Source organism: Ictalurus furcatus, chromosome 19 (genome assembly GCF_023375685.1).
Source record: "Ictalurus furcatus strain D&B chromosome 19, Billie_1.0, whole genome shotgun sequence".
Lineage (NCBI taxonomy): Eukaryota > Metazoa > Chordata > Actinopteri > Siluriformes > Ictaluridae > Ictalurus > Ictalurus furcatus.
Genome location: NC_071273.1, coordinates 3,032,409 through 3,050,933, shown reverse-complemented (window position 1 = coordinate 3,050,933; position 18,525 = coordinate 3,032,409). Strand labels below are relative to the sequence as shown.

At 43.8% G+C, this 18,525-nt stretch overlaps 1 protein-coding gene across 5 annotated transcripts; it reads left to right on the top strand.

Annotated features, from left to right (window-relative positions):
• Positions 1 to 392: 392 nt before the first annotated feature.
• On the top strand, positions 393 to 18,163 carry stk38l (serine/threonine kinase 38 like). Of its 5 annotated transcripts, none has more exons than XM_053650725.1 (15): positions 396 to 715; positions 1,466 to 1,605; positions 5,370 to 5,421; positions 5,568 to 5,690; positions 7,294 to 7,377; positions 7,529 to 7,652; positions 7,861 to 8,015; positions 8,176 to 8,278; positions 8,393 to 8,509; positions 8,609 to 8,670; positions 8,740 to 8,875; positions 13,034 to 13,157; positions 15,597 to 15,692; positions 16,310 to 16,401; positions 16,670 to 18,163. In XM_053650725.1, exons 2-15 carry the CDS (start codon positions 1,478 to 1,480, stop codon positions 16,807 to 16,809), a joined length of 1,536 nt encoding a protein of 511 aa, XP_053506700.1. In that variant the 5' UTR covers positions 396 to 715; positions 1,466 to 1,477; the 3' UTR covers positions 16,810 to 18,163. The 5 variants fall into 5 exon arrangements, 4 of the variants coding, with proteins under 4 accessions (XP_053506700.1, XP_053506701.1, XP_053506702.1 ...); XM_053650726.1 differs by having other exon boundaries at positions 397 to 715; positions 8,758 to 8,875; XM_053650727.1 differs by lacking the exon at positions 8,393 to 8,509 and having other exon boundaries at positions 397 to 715.
• The last annotated feature ends 362 nt before the right edge of the window (positions 18,164 to 18,525 follow it).

The window sequence follows — 18,525 nt, the reverse complement described above, 5'->3', positions numbered from 1 at the left end:
CATCGGATCGCAAGACCCTGCAGCGGATAGAGAAGACAGCTGAGAAGATCACAGGGGTCTCTCTCCCCCACAGACATTTACACCACACGCTGCATCTGCAAAGCCACCAGCATTGTGGATGACCCCACACACCCCTCACACACACCCCTCACCCTCCTGCCGTCTGGAAAAAGCATGTGTTCTTCGTCTACTGTGCTGTCATTTCAAGCCATAAACATTTAGCCTTTTATTGTTACGCTTTAGAAGTTATAAGCTGGTGTTGTAGGGTTTGCTTGTGTACATTATAATCATGTAGCACGCGTGCTACAGATCTGGCAGCAGCATCGCCACCTGATCCGCGTCTCCCGCCCGATTTGCGTCTAGGTAACCCGAGGCCATCAGCCGGAAATGTGAAGGGCTTTACAGTAGGTGGCAGTGAGAGGCTCCTCGGACTGATCCGGCATGAAGTGGAGGAAGAAGAGGAGGAGGAAGAAGAAGAAGAAGAGCAGTAATCCGCGCACCATTGTGCAGATCTGAGGACGTGTGTGTGTTTGTGTGTGTTTGTGTGTGTTGTGAGATTACAGCACGGCTTTACGCCGAACATTCAGCACATCTCCTGTGCTCAGTTTGGGTGAAGGCCCCAGCACGGAGGTGGTCAGGGAATCGGCTGTGCTTCTTGTCTAAACATTTTCTGCTGGTTGCCAGCAAACTGTCTAATCTACAGGAGGACAGTGAGGTAAGCGCGCGCTTCATAATAACCCACCCGGGTCTAATGTGTGATGGAGCAGGCTTCCCGAGGGTGTGTGTGTGTGTGTGTGTTAGTTAGGACTTAGGTGCGTGATTGCATGCATGCATGTGTGTGTGATTGCATGCATACATGCGTGCGTGCGTGCATGCATGCATATGTGTGTGTGTGTGCGCGCGATTGCGTGCATGCATGTGTGTGTTGGGTGCGCGCGCAAACCTCTGCGATGTCGCACTGACTTCTTTTGCTAATCGGTATAACGTCGTCGTCGTTGTTATTGTTTTTTTTTTTTTTTTTTTTTTTGGTAACGTCTACTACCTTCAGTGTTGAGACAGCGCCCCCTGTGGCCATGATTATCTCCACACGCTGCCATGTAATCAGCAGATTCCTCTTTTGTTTCCGTGTTTAAGCTGGTGTCATAACTCATGATCTTCCCTCTCTGGATGCATCTTCTGATCAAATTATTCTGCCTATAGTTTCATTCTGACACGACCATTTACACCTAAAATATACTACCTGTATATATTGTGTAGTATAAACCATAAATACACAAACAATGAGCAAACTAACATAAATAAATAAGCAGCTGCACTACAGTAGGGAAGGTTGATTGGACAGTTGCATGAAAGAGCAGATGTATAATGATTTGTCATAAACAGATCCACACCTCAGATGATTGGTCCTTCATTGTAAGCACTGTAGTGGACTGAAAAATGTAACTGCTGTCTCTCGCCTCTACAGAATAGCTTGGCCATGACAGGAGGCATGGCAGCACCGCTCCCGATGAGTAACCACACGAGAGAGAGAGTGACTGTGGCCAAACTCACACTGGAGAACTTCTACAGCACCCTCCTTACCCAGCATGAGGAGAGGGAGATGAGGTAGGTATTTATTCTGTTAAGGCTGCACGATTATGGCCAAAACTATCATCACGATTATTTTGATCAATATTGAGATCTCGATTATTTATCACGATTATTCGTTGATTTTAGGGACAACATATTTTTACTGCCCTTTCACATTTAAATAAACAGACCTCTGCTTTCACCTCCGTGTTGTGCTACATTCCTGCTCATGTACAAATCTTTACATCAAATACGACTGGTCCTTAAAGTGCACCATCTCGTAGAAGCAAAATATAAATACAGTTGTACCCAAAATATAGGATGAGTAAAAATAAAAATACCATCAACCAAATGAAAATACGCATCAAATATAAGATCATTTACACAAATCAACACGACTTTTCTGAAGTTTGAAGCCTAAATACAATCTCCAGAAATAAACAGCTAACCGTACGCTATAAACGATCTACACCACGGTCGCTCGACTTCAACGTCACCATCACCGAGCTTCCCACAACTTCTCCAAACTTTATTTAAAACATTTTCCATAATACGGATTTACTCTGTGGATCCACGTTTCGTTTTGGGAATTGTGCACAGCAAACCTGAACCAGTTTATCTGCACAGACTTTTCCTGTTTGACGTGATGACGTTTAATGTCCCCGGAAACCTCTGTAGTGTCATTTAGCAACATGTTAGTGTCACGGTTTCCCCTCACGCAAGCGCTGGAGCACGAAGCGAAGCTGGCAGCTCGAGCACTAAAACGCTAACTCGTTTCCGGGTTTTGGCGTTACAAAATGACGTCATCCCTCCGCCGCTCTATGGTGACTGGCTGTAAGTTTAGGAAGCGCTTGATTTGCAGCGGAGTTTTCTATGAGCGGAGGACGAACTTTAAACTTCAGTATCGCAGTCGATCATGTTCATGTAATCGTGGGCAGTCAAAATCGTAATCGCGATCGATATTCCATTAATCACGCAGCCCTACTAACTGTCTACATTTAAAGCCCCAGTCATTTTTTATTATTTTTATAAACCTAAAGAACAGGTTCAGTCCGGAAGCCTTATAAGATTCTGTGGTTGTTCCTCTGAGGGAACTCTTAAAGGTTCTTCAAGGAAACGTACAACTGAGTGTATTGTGAGTGCATCTATTTCGAACCCAGAGAGGGATTACATATACACTATGTTGCCAAAAGTATGTGCACCCCTGACCATCACACCCACATGTGCTTCTTCCACAAACTGTTCCCACAACGTCTGAAGCACACAATTGTATAGAATGTGTTTGTACGCTGTAGCATTACACTTTCCTTTCACTAGAACTAAGAGGCTCAAACCTGTTCCAGCATGACAGTGACCCTGTGCACAAAGCGAGCTCCATGAAGACGTGGTGTGTTAGGGTTTGGAAGAAGGTGGAGGAACTCGAGTGTCCTACACAGAGCCCTGACCTCAGCCCCACTGAACACCTTTGGATGAACTGGAACTGAAGCCTCCTCGACATACCAACATCACTAATGCTCTTGTAGCTGAATGAACACAAATCCCCACACTCGAGTTCTTTCACCTTCTTCCACCATGTCTTCATGGAGCTCGCTTTGTGCACAGGGACATGTTTTACACTAAGCAGTAAACCCTGCTCCACTCTACAGCCTGTGGCTTTAAGTACGAGTTAGCGTTCTCTATGTGGGCTTGATGTAATCAGCACTCTGCGGGTCGGGATCCCATTCCTATGGTTCAGGCAACTTGTTGTGAGCCAAATCTGTGGGAACAGTGGAAAAAACCATTTATTTGGGAGAACAAAGCAGCTTAAATGATTTGTCTCTTTCTTTGTCTGTTTATCCTTTCTTGGATGAGCTGTCAGCTGGAGCTGTTTGGGGTCGTTCGTAGCCTCCAGCATTGTGCGTGTGTGCATTTTAAAATACAGTTTTGTGGTCTGTATTTGTCGTGGTGTGCGTTTCTGACCTTGGTTGGCTGTTCTCTCGGCTCCTCAGAGCCGTCATGTCGTATTAGCGTTGAAAAATAAACCAACAACAACGAAAAGCACAACTAAGTCCCATCCAAAACCACATGCTGAAGGCTTTTTGGTAAAATTCACAATATTTCTTTCTTTATGCCTACCAGAATTTTCATGTTAGCAATCAGTCCTAATTTAGACTCGGTATTAACGTCTGTCTGGGGCGATGCCGTCATAAATGGACAGCAAGGACATTCAACTGTTTAGACCTGGCATTTTCATGTCTCAATTGCATCTCCAGTGAACACTTAGGATCAGATAGTTTAACTAGCAGGGTTGCCAAATCTTTTTTGGGGAAAACAGCAGCAAATCAGCACCCATAATAATCAATACGTCTTTCCCCCAGCAACAGATATGCAGTGATTCAGCAGTGGTCTTATTCAAGTAAAGCTTTATATTCCACATTTGTTTTTATAGGTCTGTTTTATTCATGCTGCACAAAGGGTTTTGTCTACTGACTATTGAAATCTACAGTCTAAGTATACAGTATGTGTTTAATGAAAGTACTGGGAGGAAAACATGACTTCTGCAAAATTAGTGAAAAATCTTTATTTCAATAAATTACGGTAATGAAGCATGCCTGAACTTTGGGTTTAGACCGAACCACGAGCATCTAAAGCCTTTACAGTAGACAGGCATGTGAAAAAATAAGTGCACCCCATGGAAATTGTTAGTTTATTTAGACGTATTTGGACAAGTGAACATTTGATCCTCTTTGAAACCGTGCCTATTAATAAAGGTGATGCACTCTATCAAAGGACATACAATTTTGTAGTAATTTTCACAATTTAAATTAGCACGAAAAAAAAAACAAAACAGATCGGTCACATGGAAAAAGTAAGTACACCCCTACATTTATCACACCTTCAAATCCGTAAAATTAGAATCGGGTGTTGAAGATTGGGTGCCAGTGATCAGAACCTGCATGGGAGGCGTGCCAGGAAAAAGCTTTTGCAAGATTACAGTTTGCCGATGAGCATATAGGCAAAGACCAGACCATTTGGAATAATTTGCTCTGGACAGACGAATCAAAGATATAGCTATTTGGCCACAGTAACAGCATACAGATTTTCAGGAGAAGCACCTCACACCAACTGTGAAGCACGGTGGTGGAAATGTTATGGTTTGGGGTTACTTCACTGCCTCAGGGTCTGGACAACTTGCGTTCAACTCTGAATTCTGCATCATATCAAAGAGTGCTTGAAGATAATGTGAGGCCATCTGTCCGAAAGTTGAAGTTGAACCGAAAGTGGACCTTTCAACAGGATAATGATCCTAAACACACGAGCAAATCCACCAAGGAATGACTCAAAAAGAAGAAATGGAGGGTTATGGAACGGCCGAGTCAAAGCCCGGTGAAATGTTGTAGGGGGATATGAAATGGGCAGAACATGGCCGAAAACCCTCAAACATCTTGCAAATGAAGGAATAGTGCATGGAAGAGTGGTCAAAAATTCCAGCAAGCCTGGTGCACAATGATGCAAAACACCTATGAGAAGTTATTTTTGCTAAAGGGGGCAATACTAACTTCTGAGGCCAAGGGTGTACTTACTTTTTCCACAGAAGGATATAACCTCTACTAATAATTCTGTTGAATGAATGATTGAAAAAGCTCATTTATCTTGCGGTTTTGTTCAAGTATAGCAGCTTCATTAATAGGCACCGTTTCAAAGAGGATCAAACGTTTGGTGCTAAATGATGTCAAAAAAGGAAAAAATAAGCACCAAATTATGCCGTTTGCATACTAACGTTTACTGAAGGTGTAACAGCGAATTAACTTCGTTTTCAGGCAGAAGAAACTGGAGAAGGTGATGGATGAGGAAGGCTTACCCGATGAAGAGGTGAAATGTTTCAGTGCAGTATATTAACACCTTTTTTTTTTCCCCCTAGATGTTATTTTTGTTGAACGATATACAACGTGCATGTACAATGTTACTTCATCATGATATGAAATTTCTGCTGGGATGTCTCTGTGTTCATACTGCAGAAGATCACGAGGCGCTCCCAGCATGCGCGTAAGGAGACCGAGTTCCTGAGGTTAAAGCGAACTCGACTGGGGCTTGGTGACTTCGAGTCACTCAAAGTCATTGGAAGGGGAGCTTTTGGAGAGGTTGGTAGGGTTACTGACCTCTCGAACAATGTGCTCTTATTTCAGAACAGTTCAACACGTGCGCAGAGATACTCGGACACACAAGGGGACATAATTGTTATATTACCGTTGTGATAAATGTTTCAGCCCTACATGTTAGCCAAGTCTTTTTAACACTACACGTAAAATGCTTCTTTATAGAAGTTTTGTCTTTCCACAAGGTGTCGGAAACATTCCTTTGAGATTCTGGCCCATGGTGAGATGATCGCATCAGGCAATTCCTACAGGTTTTTCAGGAGGACTTTGCTGCGAATCTCCCGTTCTCCCACATCCCAAAGGTGTTCTACTGGATTCAGATGCCGTGACTGGGAAGGTCTCTGAAGAACACTGAACTCATTGTCATGTTGATGAAACCAGTTTGAGACGACTTTTGCTTTGTGACATGGTGCATTATCACGCTGGAAGTAGCCATTAGAAGATGGTACATTGTGGCCATGAAGGGATGCACATGATCAGCAACAATGCTCAAATAGGCTGTGGCACTCAAGCCATGATTGATTGGTATTAACAAGCCCAAAGCATGCCAAGAAACATTCCCCACACCATTACACCACCTCCACCAGCCTGGACTGGTGACACAAGGCAGGTTGGGTCCATGGATTCATGCTGTTGGCGCCAAGTTCTCACTCCACCATCTGTGTGCCTCAGCAAAAATCCAGATTCAATAGACCAGGCTACGTTTCTCCAGTCTTCACCTGTCCAGGTTTGGTGAACCTGTGCTCACTGCAGCCTCAGCTTCCTGTTCCTGGCTGACAGAAGAGGAACCTGATGTGGTCTTCAGCTGTTGAACATCAAGGTTCGACGTGTATTCTGAGATGCTTTTCTGCTCACCATAGTTGTACAGAGTGGTTATCCGAGTTACTTTAGCCTTTCTGTCAGCTCCAACCAGTCTCCGTTCTCATCGACACGATGTTTCTGATCACAGAACCGCTGCTCACTGGATGTTTTTTGTTTGTTTTTCGCACCATTCTGTGTAAACTCTAGAGACTGTTGTGTGTGTGAAAATCCCAGGAGCTCAGCAGTTCTAGAAATACTCAAACCAGTCCATCTGGCACCAACATCCATGCCACGGTCACTGGGATCACATTTGATGTGAACGTTACCCGAAGCTGCTCGCCCCTGTAGCTGCAGGATTTTGTTTCACGTTGCTGCCCCATGATTGGCTGATTTAGATAAGTGCATGAATGATGATGCTACAATTGGTATTGAAGTTAAATCCATGACAGTCCATACATTTGTAATATAATCCTTGTACAAATTGGTTGTTTATGTCCCCATGGCTGAGATTTCCTCTGCTATTCCCCTGCTATTCAAAGAGTATGAACGCACCCGAGTATTGACCGCTACAGACAAGAAACACCATTTTAATCACGTTCTAATCATCATCACCATTAACACCGTTAGATTGGACGTTTAGTTTTTGACATTTTTGACCGAGTGTTGTTTTCGACCATTTTTGGCGAACCTTTTTTATTTCATATCAAGGAAGTCAAAATATTCTGCATTTCCCTTTCAGGCTTTCAGGCGGTGTCGGTTAATATTGATCGCTTTAATTTGTCCTCAGGTGCGTCTGGTGCAGAAAATTGACACCGGTCACATCTATGCTATGAAGATCCTGCGAAAAGCAGACATGCTAGAGAAGGAACAGGTGTATTTTATTATTATTTTTTTAAATAATTTTTTGCCACAAAATTTAAATTCTACACTGCGCGCAAATCATCAATGTAGCATTTCACCTAAAACCTTGTCCCTGGCTCAGTTAGCATTTAGATTCACCTCTGTCATTTTTTCCCGTGTAGGTAGCGCATATCAGGGCTGAGAGGGATATCCTTGTGGAGGCAGATGGAGCATGGGTAGTAAAAATGTTCTATAGTTTCCAGGACAAAAGGAACCTTTATCTCATCATGGAGTTTCTGCCAGGAGGTAAGATCAGAAAATGACGGTATCGCTTGGACTTTATTTAACAGAATGTCACGTCATGATACTTATTGAAAGCACGTAACCGGTTTCCTACAAAGGCTCCAACAGACTTGTTTATTTGATTAAATTTGCATGCCTGCTTAAATGTTCCCAAACTTTATATGACTTTGTTCCAGCGGTACTTTTGATTTATTTGTGTATGTGCGCTCAGGAGACATGATGACGCTGCTTATGAAAAAAGACACTCTTTCAGAGGAGGTCACTCAGTTTTATATAGCCGAGACAGTCCTGGCTATTGACTCCATTCACCAACTGGGCTTCATTCACCGGGATATCAAACCAGACAACCTACTGCTTGACTTACGGGTAAGACACACCTCCACGTATATATATATATACGGCTTCCTGCAAGCGGAATACTATTACAATGGCGTCGGCGCTGCTACGTTGCGTTTTCTTTTTCTTTGTTTCTGGTTGAATCCTGTTGAATCGTACTCCTAAGCTACTGTATACTGCTGAATCCTAGGGCCATGTCAAGCTGTCGGACTTTGGCCTGTGCACAGGCTTGAAGAAGGCTCATCGCACCGAGTTTTATAGAAACCTTACACATAACCCTCCAAGTGACTTCTGTAAGTATCACCTTGTTTTCCTTAATGTTATTTAAATTCTTTACGAAAAAAGAAAAAAAAGACTGATCATGTGCAACTCATCCCTGTTTACCAACTGCATTGAAATGCCCAAAGCTAGTCTGAAATCTTGCATGTATGGAGTGGTTTCAGCTTCATCCACCTCTACATCTATCTGCACGTACCGAGACGTGGAAATATACTGGTCTAAAGGAATAGAAGGCAGACTTGAAAGTATTTAGACAGTTCAGTGCTCTATAAAGATCATAATAATCTACCAAATACTTGGATGAAATGTTTACCTCTGTTTGTGTACTTGTATGTATTGATCAGCTTTTCAGAATATGAACTCAAAAAGGAAGGCTGAAACATGGAAGAAAAACAGACGACAGCTGGTAAGAGTGTGTGTGGGTGCGTGCCAGTGTCGGACAATGTCATCCATATACTACACTAATTTAATTCAGTCCTGTTTATGTGCACAGGCATACTCAACCGTTGGCACCCCCGACTACATCGCCCCTGAGGTCTTTATGCAGACGGGATACAATAAGCTGTGTGACTGGTGGTCTTTGGGAGTCATCATGTACGAGATGTTAATAGGTATGCCTGTGTAGTTATCGTATTACTCACTCGGGAGCGAAGCAGCATGAAAGGCGAATGTGCGTCTGCCAGATTACTGCAAATCGAGCTGCTCACGTTGCTGTGTGTAAGGTGATTTGACGGCCTTGCTTATTCACGCTTCATCTATAAGACTTTGTCTCGCATTTCTTAAATCCTCTTCAGTCCCTCCAAGATTTTGCGGTCGCAGAAATGAATGCAAAATCGAGGAAACTCCGCGATAGTCGGAGGAGCTGACGATTTTTTAAAGATTACCGCAGATTTGGGCCGAGATCATGTGACGTCATCACGACGCGCATTCAGCCAAAGCGCTCTTCGATTCCCGTGCGTCGAACGCGAGTACAGCTGAAAGGTTTCCATCACTGCGAAAGAGCACGCAAAAGAATTTTGTGCAGTTGAAATTTCAGTCAATCGATTCAAGAGTCTACGGTGGACCCCTCAGAGTGTATTCTTGGTACTCATTCACTTCCTCAATATTGTAAGGGTTTTTCTCTTTGCCATATTTAAAGGTTCTATAAACAAGAAAGTGTTAAAAATGCGAGAATTGGCTCCTCAGGCCGTGCTCCTGTAGGCAGAGCTGTGGGACTTTTATACCTAGCCTCACTGTCTACTGTATACATCCCACCTTTACTGCTGATTCTGCTCACATTACACACCCGCAGAGTACAGTCCCCGCAGAGTACAGTCCCCGCAGAGTACAGTCCCCATAGAGTACAGTCCCCGCAGAGTACAGTACCCGAGTACAGTCCCCGCAGAGTACGGTACCCGAGTACAGTCCCCACAGAGTACGGTACCCGAGTACAGTCCCCACAGAGTACGGTACCCGAGTACAGTCCCCACAGAGTACGGTACCCGAGTACAGTCCCCACAGAGTACAGTCCCCACAGAGTACGGTACCCGAGTACAGTCCCCACAGAGTACGGTACCCGAGTACAGTCCCCACAGAGTACGGTCCCCACAGAGTACAGTCCCCACAGAGTACAGTACCCGAGTACAGTCCCCACAGAGTACAGTACCCAAGTACAGTCCCCACAGAGTACAGTCCCCACAGAGTACAGTACCCGAGTACAGTCCCCATAGAGTACAGTCCCCGCAGAGTACGGTACCCGAGTACAGTCCCCACAGAGTACAGTCCCCACAGAGTACAGTCCCCACAGAGTACAGTACCCGAGTACAGTCCCCACAGAGTACGGTACCCGAGTACAGTCCCCACAGAGTACGGTACCCGAGTACAGTCCCCACAGAGTACAGTCCCCACAGAGTACAGTCCCCACAGAGTACAGTCCCCGCAGAGTACGGTACCCGAGTACGGTCCCCACAGAGTACGGTCCCCACAGAGTACAGTCCCCGCAGAGTACAGTCCCCGAGTACAGTACCCACAGAGTACAGTACCCACAGAGTACAGTACCCGAGTACAGTCCCCACAGAGTACAGTACCCGAGTACAGTACCCGAGTACAGTCCCCACAGAGTACAGTACCCGAGTACAGTCCCCACAGAGTACAGTCCCCACAGAGTACAGTCCCCACAGAGTACAGTACCCGAGTACAGTCCCCACAGAGTACAGTCCCCACAGAGTACAGTACCCGAGTACAGTCCCCACAGAGTACAGTACCCGAGTACAGTCCCCACAGAGTACAGTACCCGAGTACAGTCCCCACAGAGTACAGTCCCCACAGAGTACAGTCCCCACAGAGTACAGTACCCGAGTACAGTACCCGAGTACAGTCCCCACAGAGTACAGTCCCCACAGAGTACAGTCCCCACAGAGTACGGTACCCGAGTACAGTCCCCACAGAGTACAGTCCCCACAGAGTACGGTACCCGAGTACAGTCCCCACAGAGTACGGTACCCGAGTACAGTCCCCACAGAGTACGGTACCCGAGTACAGTCCCCACAGAGTACGGTACCCGAGTACAGTCCCCACAGAGTACAGTCCCCGAGTACAGTCCCCGAGTACAGTCCCCACAGAGTACAGTCCCCGAGTACAGTCCCCGAGTACAGTCCCCACAGAGTACAGTCCCCACAGAGTACAGTCCCCACAGAGTACAGTCCCCAAGTACAGTCCCCACAGAGTACAGTCCCCACAGAGTACAGTCCCCACAGAGTACAGTCCCCACAGAGTACGGTACCCAAGTACAGTCCCCACAGAGTACAGTCCCCACAGAGTACAGTCCCCACAGAGTACAGTCCCCACAGAGTACAGTACCAGAGTACAGTCCCCTCAGAGTACAGTACCCGGTGTGGGATCTCACCCAGTGCAGGATGCCAACTGAAATGGGTCTCTCTTTTACGAGTGATCACCTCAGGAAAAAAGTGGGTTACAGATGCATTGGCAACAAATTGGTGTTGCATATGCTGGCAGGCGGATGATTCTGGAGCGGCCTTGTGTTTGAACCCAGCGTTTCTGTCCAGGGTCATAAAACCAGTTTTGTTAACCAAGTGACTGACCTCACAGCATTCAGAACCTGCAGAGCGCCCCTCGTTGTGACCAGTACGCATTCTGCAGTACTATTTGGAATAGCAGATGGACTGTTTTGTGATGGAGAAAAGACAAGAGGAGCTTCCCTAGTCTAAACAGAAACTGACCCACTGGTTGTTGGAAGTTCTGGCATCCACCGTAACTTGCGTGTGACTCTACAAGGAACATCTAGCACTGCTGCTCCCTGGGCATCACCTGACCCAGTGGCATGAGTGCAGGGTGCACAGAACACCTGTGCAGTCCTAAGGTGGCAGTTAGCAGGGGTGAGATAGATTGCTCGATACGTGTGTAACTGTGGTTCTATGAGTACCAGATAACCGCCAGGGTTCTCTGTCATTAGGAACCAGCACCAATCCAGTAGGAACTCGGTGAGAAGGATGGAAGGAAAGAAGACTGTATCACAGTTGTATTTATTGCAAATGAACAAATCCAGGCAAACTTCAGCACCCATGCTGTTCATGGAACAATCTTATATATCTACTGCCTCAAATGTGGAAAGGAAGCTTGTGTAAAGTCATTAGTTATCATGGCGAGTAATCCCATGTGCTACTCTGCCTGGGAATATCTTCATACCTTTAACCTGATAGCCATTTACTGGGCGTGAGTTTACTTTCGGATTAATTCCATTTGAAACTTAACCCTGTCCAAACTCTTGCAACCATACTGTATCCTCATTGGTTTGCTTCATGTATTGCTCCTGCTAAGGAGTGATTGTTTAGGTTACATGCTCTTTAATAAAGTGAATTAACTGATTATAGTTTGTTTTTGTTTTTATATTCTGGATATATAGTGGTGCTTGACAGTTTGTGAATAAACTTTGCATAAATATGACCTAAAGCTCATCAGATTTTCCTAAAAGTAGACAAACAGAACCCATTTAAACAAATGAGACAAAAGTATGTGCACCTCTGCTTTCAGTATGTGGTGTGAGCCCCTTGTGCAGTAATAACTGCAGATAAACGTTTGGGGTACGTGTTGATCAGTCCTGCACATCGGCTCGGAGGAGTTTTATCCCGTTCCTCAGTACAGAACAGCTTCAACTCTGGGATGTTGGTGGGTTTCCTCACATGAACTGCATGCTTCAGGTTCTTCCACAACATTTCTACTGGATTAAGGTCAGAACTGTGACTAGGACATTCCAAAACATTACCTTTATTCTTCTTTAAACGTTCTTTGGTAGAACGACTCGTGTGTTTAGGATCGTTGTCTTGCTGCATGACCTTTATGTTGACCTTGCATGTTTTATACTTTAAATAAAACAGGGCTCACGACTGATCGTCATTGAAAACACCTGACTCAAATCAACTGCTAATCCTAGAGGTGCACATACTTTTGCCAGTCACAGATCTGTAATATTGGATCATTTTCCTCAATAAATAAATGACCGAGTATAATACTTTTGTGTCATTTGTTTAATTGGGTTCTACTTTTAGGACTTGTGTGAAATGATGTTTTAGATCATATTTATGCAGAAATATATTAAATTTTAAAGGGTTCACAAACGTTCCAAGCACCACGGTATGTGTACCTGTTTCTTAGTACTCTTTCACGTCAAGTCGGGTCTCTGCCCTTTCAGTTTGGCTGTATATATATATAAAAAAAAAAAGTGTTGATGCTATCGGCATTAAAATGTGTTGTGCTCTGTCTTTCTGTGCTAGGATACCCACCCTTCTGTTCTGAGACACCACAGGAAACATACAGGAAAGTCATGAACTGGCGAGAAACTCTGATCTTCCCCCCTGAGGTTCCTATTTCAGAGAAAGCTAAAGACCTGGTCCTCAGGTTAGACACATTATTGGCATATCCATATATATATATATTGTCTCACAAAAGTGAGTACACCCCTCACATTTTTGTAAATATTTGATTATATCTTTTCATGTGACAACACTGAAGAAATGACACTTTGCTACAATGTAAAGTAGTGAGTGTACAGCTTGTGTAACAGTGTAAATGTGCTGTCCCCTCAAAATAACTCAACACACAGCCATTAATGTCTAAACCGCTGGCAACAAAAGTGAGTACACCCCTAAGTGAAAATGTCCAAATTGGGACCAAAGTGTCAATATTTTGTGTGGCCACCATTATTTTCCAGCACTGCCTTAACACTCTTGGGCATGGAGTTCACCAGAGCTTCACAGGTTCCACTGGAGTCCTCTTCCACTCCTCCTTGACCACATCACGGAGCTGGTGGATGTTAGAGCATAATTATTATAGCATAATTATTTATGCTTATTATCATTTAGAATCATTTATGCATAACTGGAAGATGTTCGATTTCCGCTCTTAACTGGGTGCAGTAATAATGTTCAGAATATCATTAACCCACTGAACAATTTTCCATGAAGACTGATTTAGCTGTTTAAGCACAAGATGCATCAGTATACATCCTCACCATCACACTCACTCTTTGTCTCTTCATCTCTTTCCATTTTGTGTCTCATCACTCCAGCCTCTCTCTTCTCCACTTCTTCTCTCTCCGAGCCTGTACATTCTGCGTCTGACTTGTTCTTCTCTTCGTATTTAATACACATGGTACTGGATGTTATAATCCTTCGTAAGATCTTTATAAGATCTATTCCCAGACTTGCTGCAGTTTGGAAAGCTACGATAGGGGCTAGATAGATCACGTTGTGGTCCAGCTCGGGACTTTGCCCGCAGCACATTGCAGCCACTGATGTTTCTTTGACGGTCTGGCGCTGGGCTTGACCATGAATCCCCACGTCCCTCAGCAGCCTAGTCACGGATGTTACTGTAAAGCCTTGACACCCAACCTCTACTGGACAGACAGACACTCTCCAGTCCTGTTGCTGTGAGTCAGCTTCCAAGACAACCAGCTTCTGCCATTCAGATAAGGTTGCCTCCTTCCGTAAGGGTCATAGTCAATGATGTCATCACGCTGGATGGCTTATCTAACCTTTTTTACCGCTTCTTTCTATGTCCTGCTTTCTTACTGTTCCCAAGAATGGTTGTCCTTATTGCTGCATCCCACGATGATGAGTGGGTCATCTCCAGCCTGGGAAATTTGGGCATTTGAACTCCTCTGCTAGACTCGAGTGCTCCTTGTCCTTTTAGGCCTGTGCTGCTCAGACACTGTGGACCTCCTTCCATTTCCTCACTTTGGAGCTGATCATTCTCGCCATCTTCTCAACCATTGTGAGGGGGATGTCATAGATGTTTAGTGGCTACATCAGGTGGGGTATCAGGCCACGTTGTAGGCACCAGAGCTTCAGCTTGCCAGGAAGCATGGATTTATTGATGATTTCCAGGCCTCTGACCATGTCCTGCCATTGCTTCTGAACCAAGTTACCAACTTTGAGATGTGCCTCCTATTGCCTTCCAGGGTTTTTGATGGGTTTCTCGAATACTTTTGATATTGGCAACCTTCATTTTAAAAATCCTTTGGGTCAGCTTCTCTTTGACAATGGAGAAGCATCTTGATTTGGATGAGTTAGCCTTCATCCTTGCACATCCGTGTGATGTTCTGCAGAAGCTTTCCAAGTAAGCACCTGGTAGATTGTGCTGTTGTGATCAGTGGTAGCCAGCCCTCAGCCTCTAGCTGCTCTCTACTTTACTTTATAGCCTGGATAATCACTTCCACTTCAGCTGTGCCCATCAATCTTTCCAAGGTCTGTGTTGATTGACAGCCATTTGGTCTCAACATGGGTAGCTTTCCACTGCAAGAAGAAAATGGGGGATTACGGGTGGGAGAGATGGACTCTGTGCTTATCATGTAGGAGTGCCTGGATTTCAGATATTCACTCCAGTCCTTGTGCTTTCTTTTAGTGAAGCTGAGAGTCTTTCTCAGCCTGTTGTACCACTCCTGGCACCCTAGTGCACTGATATTGATTTTTTTTTTTTTTTTCTGTGTGTGTTGGACGTTGGCCTGGTCAGAATTTGGACGTGATTAGTCAGTGGTCAGGCCAGCATTCAGCACCATGCAAGACTTGGGTGATTGAGATACAGCTGAGGTCCATTTGATGGATAATAATATAGTTGATTAAGTGCTACAATCAAATTGGGGAGCATTCAAAACGTTTTAAATTTGTTTATCCTTTGAAAAATATCGTTGGCTATAACAGCCTGAGCCTGTGACTGGACATTTTGAGAGAAAAATCTGCCCTTGAAGTTGGATGCAAATGAATGCAGCCCTTAGTTCTTAAACTTATGAATACAGGATGTGTGTGTGTGTGTGTGTGTGTGATTTTGTGTGTATTTCAGATATTGCACAGATGCAGAGAACAGGATTGGGGCACTGAGTGTGGATGAAATAAAGTGCCACCCTTTCTTTGAGGCAGTTGACTGGGAGCACATCAGGTATGCTGCACTCACTCACTATTTATTTATGTATACACGGTATAGGGCAGGATATAAGGATGCATCTAGACGTAACTATGAGGAAATTAAAGCTGAAATTCTGATCTGTCGACTCTTTCGTCTTTGGATCTCAAACCCAAATGCATATAGTATGTGTATAGCGAAAACAATAGAATTGGCCTTGCTGTTCCAGTACTTTTGGAGTCATTTTTCAGCTAAAGGACATCGCTGCGCAGTGTGTTACCTTAGCATGGAAGAAGTGTGCAGCTAGTGCAAAGCTGATTTTCAGTGTATTACGGATTTAGAACGACTGAACTCTCCACAGAATAGGACTGTCCACTGAGATCTGATTTATATTGAGATATGAACGGAATGATATGGGAGCAAAAAGAGGAAAATCAGCAAAAACGTCTGATACAAATGGATAGAATGTCTTCTTTCTTTTTTTTTTTTTTTTTAAATTAAAGCTTTGTAGATATATTACAATATTACGAAGATAACGAGAGTGTCCGCTACTGTCGTCCAGCCCGTGCAACCTTTTCCTGAGGTTATATTATGAGGGTATAAGCTAGATCTCTGTCTGGAATATAACTGGATGTTGTTGTCTCCACACCCAGAGAAAGACCTGCTGCTATTTCCATTGAGATCAAGAGCATTGATGACACCTCCAATTTTGATGATTTTCCCGAGTCAGACATTTTACAGCCAGGTGAGGATCAACCATGGACACTTTTTCTTTTTTTTTAGTATTACATTTAGAACTAGACATGAGGTCATGGAAAAACACATCTTGTTTGTGTAGTTAGTAATGCAGTAATAACTTTTAGCTACCGGCTGCTATTGCTAGCTACTTATTGTCCCTGAACGGGAGCTGATATGGACAAGGATGATGCGTTCATGCAAGTTTTTAGGTGGCACACTGACACAACTTGCTGTAAAAACAACCAACACCACTCAGTATTTTTTGTTTGTTTCAGTGACGAATCTAACGGAGCCGGACTTCAAGTCTAAGGACTGGGTTTTCCTCAACTACACCTACAAGCGCTTTGAAGGACTAACACAACGTGGAACCATCCCGCCTACACAAAGCTGGGCAAAGCATAAGACTGAAAGCTAAAGAAGAGCTTAAACCCTTGTCTTACCTAAATGCTCTGTGTGTTCCCTTGGCTTCAGAGGCGCTGTAAATATAAGGTGCAAAGTACATTTGCATCGGCATGAGCCCAGGCAGGGCAATAATAATCATAAATACTCGTGTATCAGTATCAGTATAGCTACCCCTGAATTACACTGGTTTGTATTTGCTCAGGTAAGAGGATGCTCGTGATGGACATCCTTTTTCATTGTCCAAACACTGTACTGTAGACTTGACAGTGAATCGAACAGGGTCTTTTTAAGTTCTTACCTCACCTCAGCCTTATGTGCAAATCATACAGAGCAAAGGTTGTGTCAGTAATTTTGAATAACGCTAATGTTGGTGGATGCGAACTTAAAAGTTCTTAAAAGTTGCTATTCATGCCTCCATACTCCGCATCCAAATCAAATTCACAGTGTTTTGCACAGTGAGGACTAATAACTACCATAGAGAGTAGTTCATTAATGCACTCACCTCAAGCAACATGTAAGGGTTACGTTCATATTTATATATCGGAGAGAATTTACTGCACAGGAAGTGAGCACTACTGGCTTTCTCTTTCTTACGTACGTTTAACAAAACGTTAAAGTGTCTGAAAAGAGTGCGTTATTTTCTATTATATTGCCAATACTGACACACTGGTAGGCATTTTTATTCAATTCTTTTGCGATCGGTAAACATTTCAGGAGTAATCTCAGCACTTGATCTCTCTTAATAAAGTTTATTGGAGGTCATAGAATGCATCTTTTTATATGACTTTGTCGTCTTGTATCTGGATACAGCCGATGTGTGTTCCTCAGACTAAATATGTCGTAAAGGGACAAGCAGTGTAGTCAGCAGCGACAGCAACTACGAGCCTTCTTTACCATTACAGGAGGTGACAAATGAAAGGGAAAGTCCGACGAAACACGCCGATGTAGAGTTTGGATCCGTTATGTTGCTGGCAGGGAAGAACCACTTCAAATCGAGGTCTGTTCCAGGAGGACGATGTTCTTGGTCAGCAGGACACGAATGGTTTGATATGAAAATGATGTAAATCTTTCAAATGAATTAATAAAAATGATGTACTGTATGCTGTGACCTTCGGGGTCAGCAAATTGAGACTTGTAGATTTAATTCTGTAGAATTGAAGCTGATCTGGCAGCTTGCAGTGACTTTACTATGGCACTTTATGTTGTTGTTGTTTTTGTTTTTTTCTTTAACTTGTCATCTGTCTGTGTGTAAAATAAGCTCATCGTACTGAGGGATGTATTCATGATGATCTAGTCACTGTAGAACTTGGTTATTTATTGCTTCTAAACTGATATCTTGTGAAAAGTAAACAAAAGACATAACCCAGTCCTGTGCTCGTGACTGACTGTGTTTCACTGTGTATCTGCTACCATCACACCTGCGTTGGCTTTTGGGCCGCCGGATGCTGATTAGCTGCCACTGTAAGGCCAATCACAGGATGATATTAACGTGCTTATTATAATACATTCTTTTGTAATGTCGAAGGATGGAGACTGTTGCGCTTAATGGTTGCTCGGTAACAAGCTTCATTTTTTTTTCTCTTGTTTACATCAAGAGGTACGACTGTGAGGGAACGACTATTTATAGCTGCTATAATGGAAGTGATAACAGGAACTAACTTGTTTTGTGGATGTGACTATAAGTGGGTAAAAAGTAACACGGCGTTCTTTAATCAATAAAATGTAACCA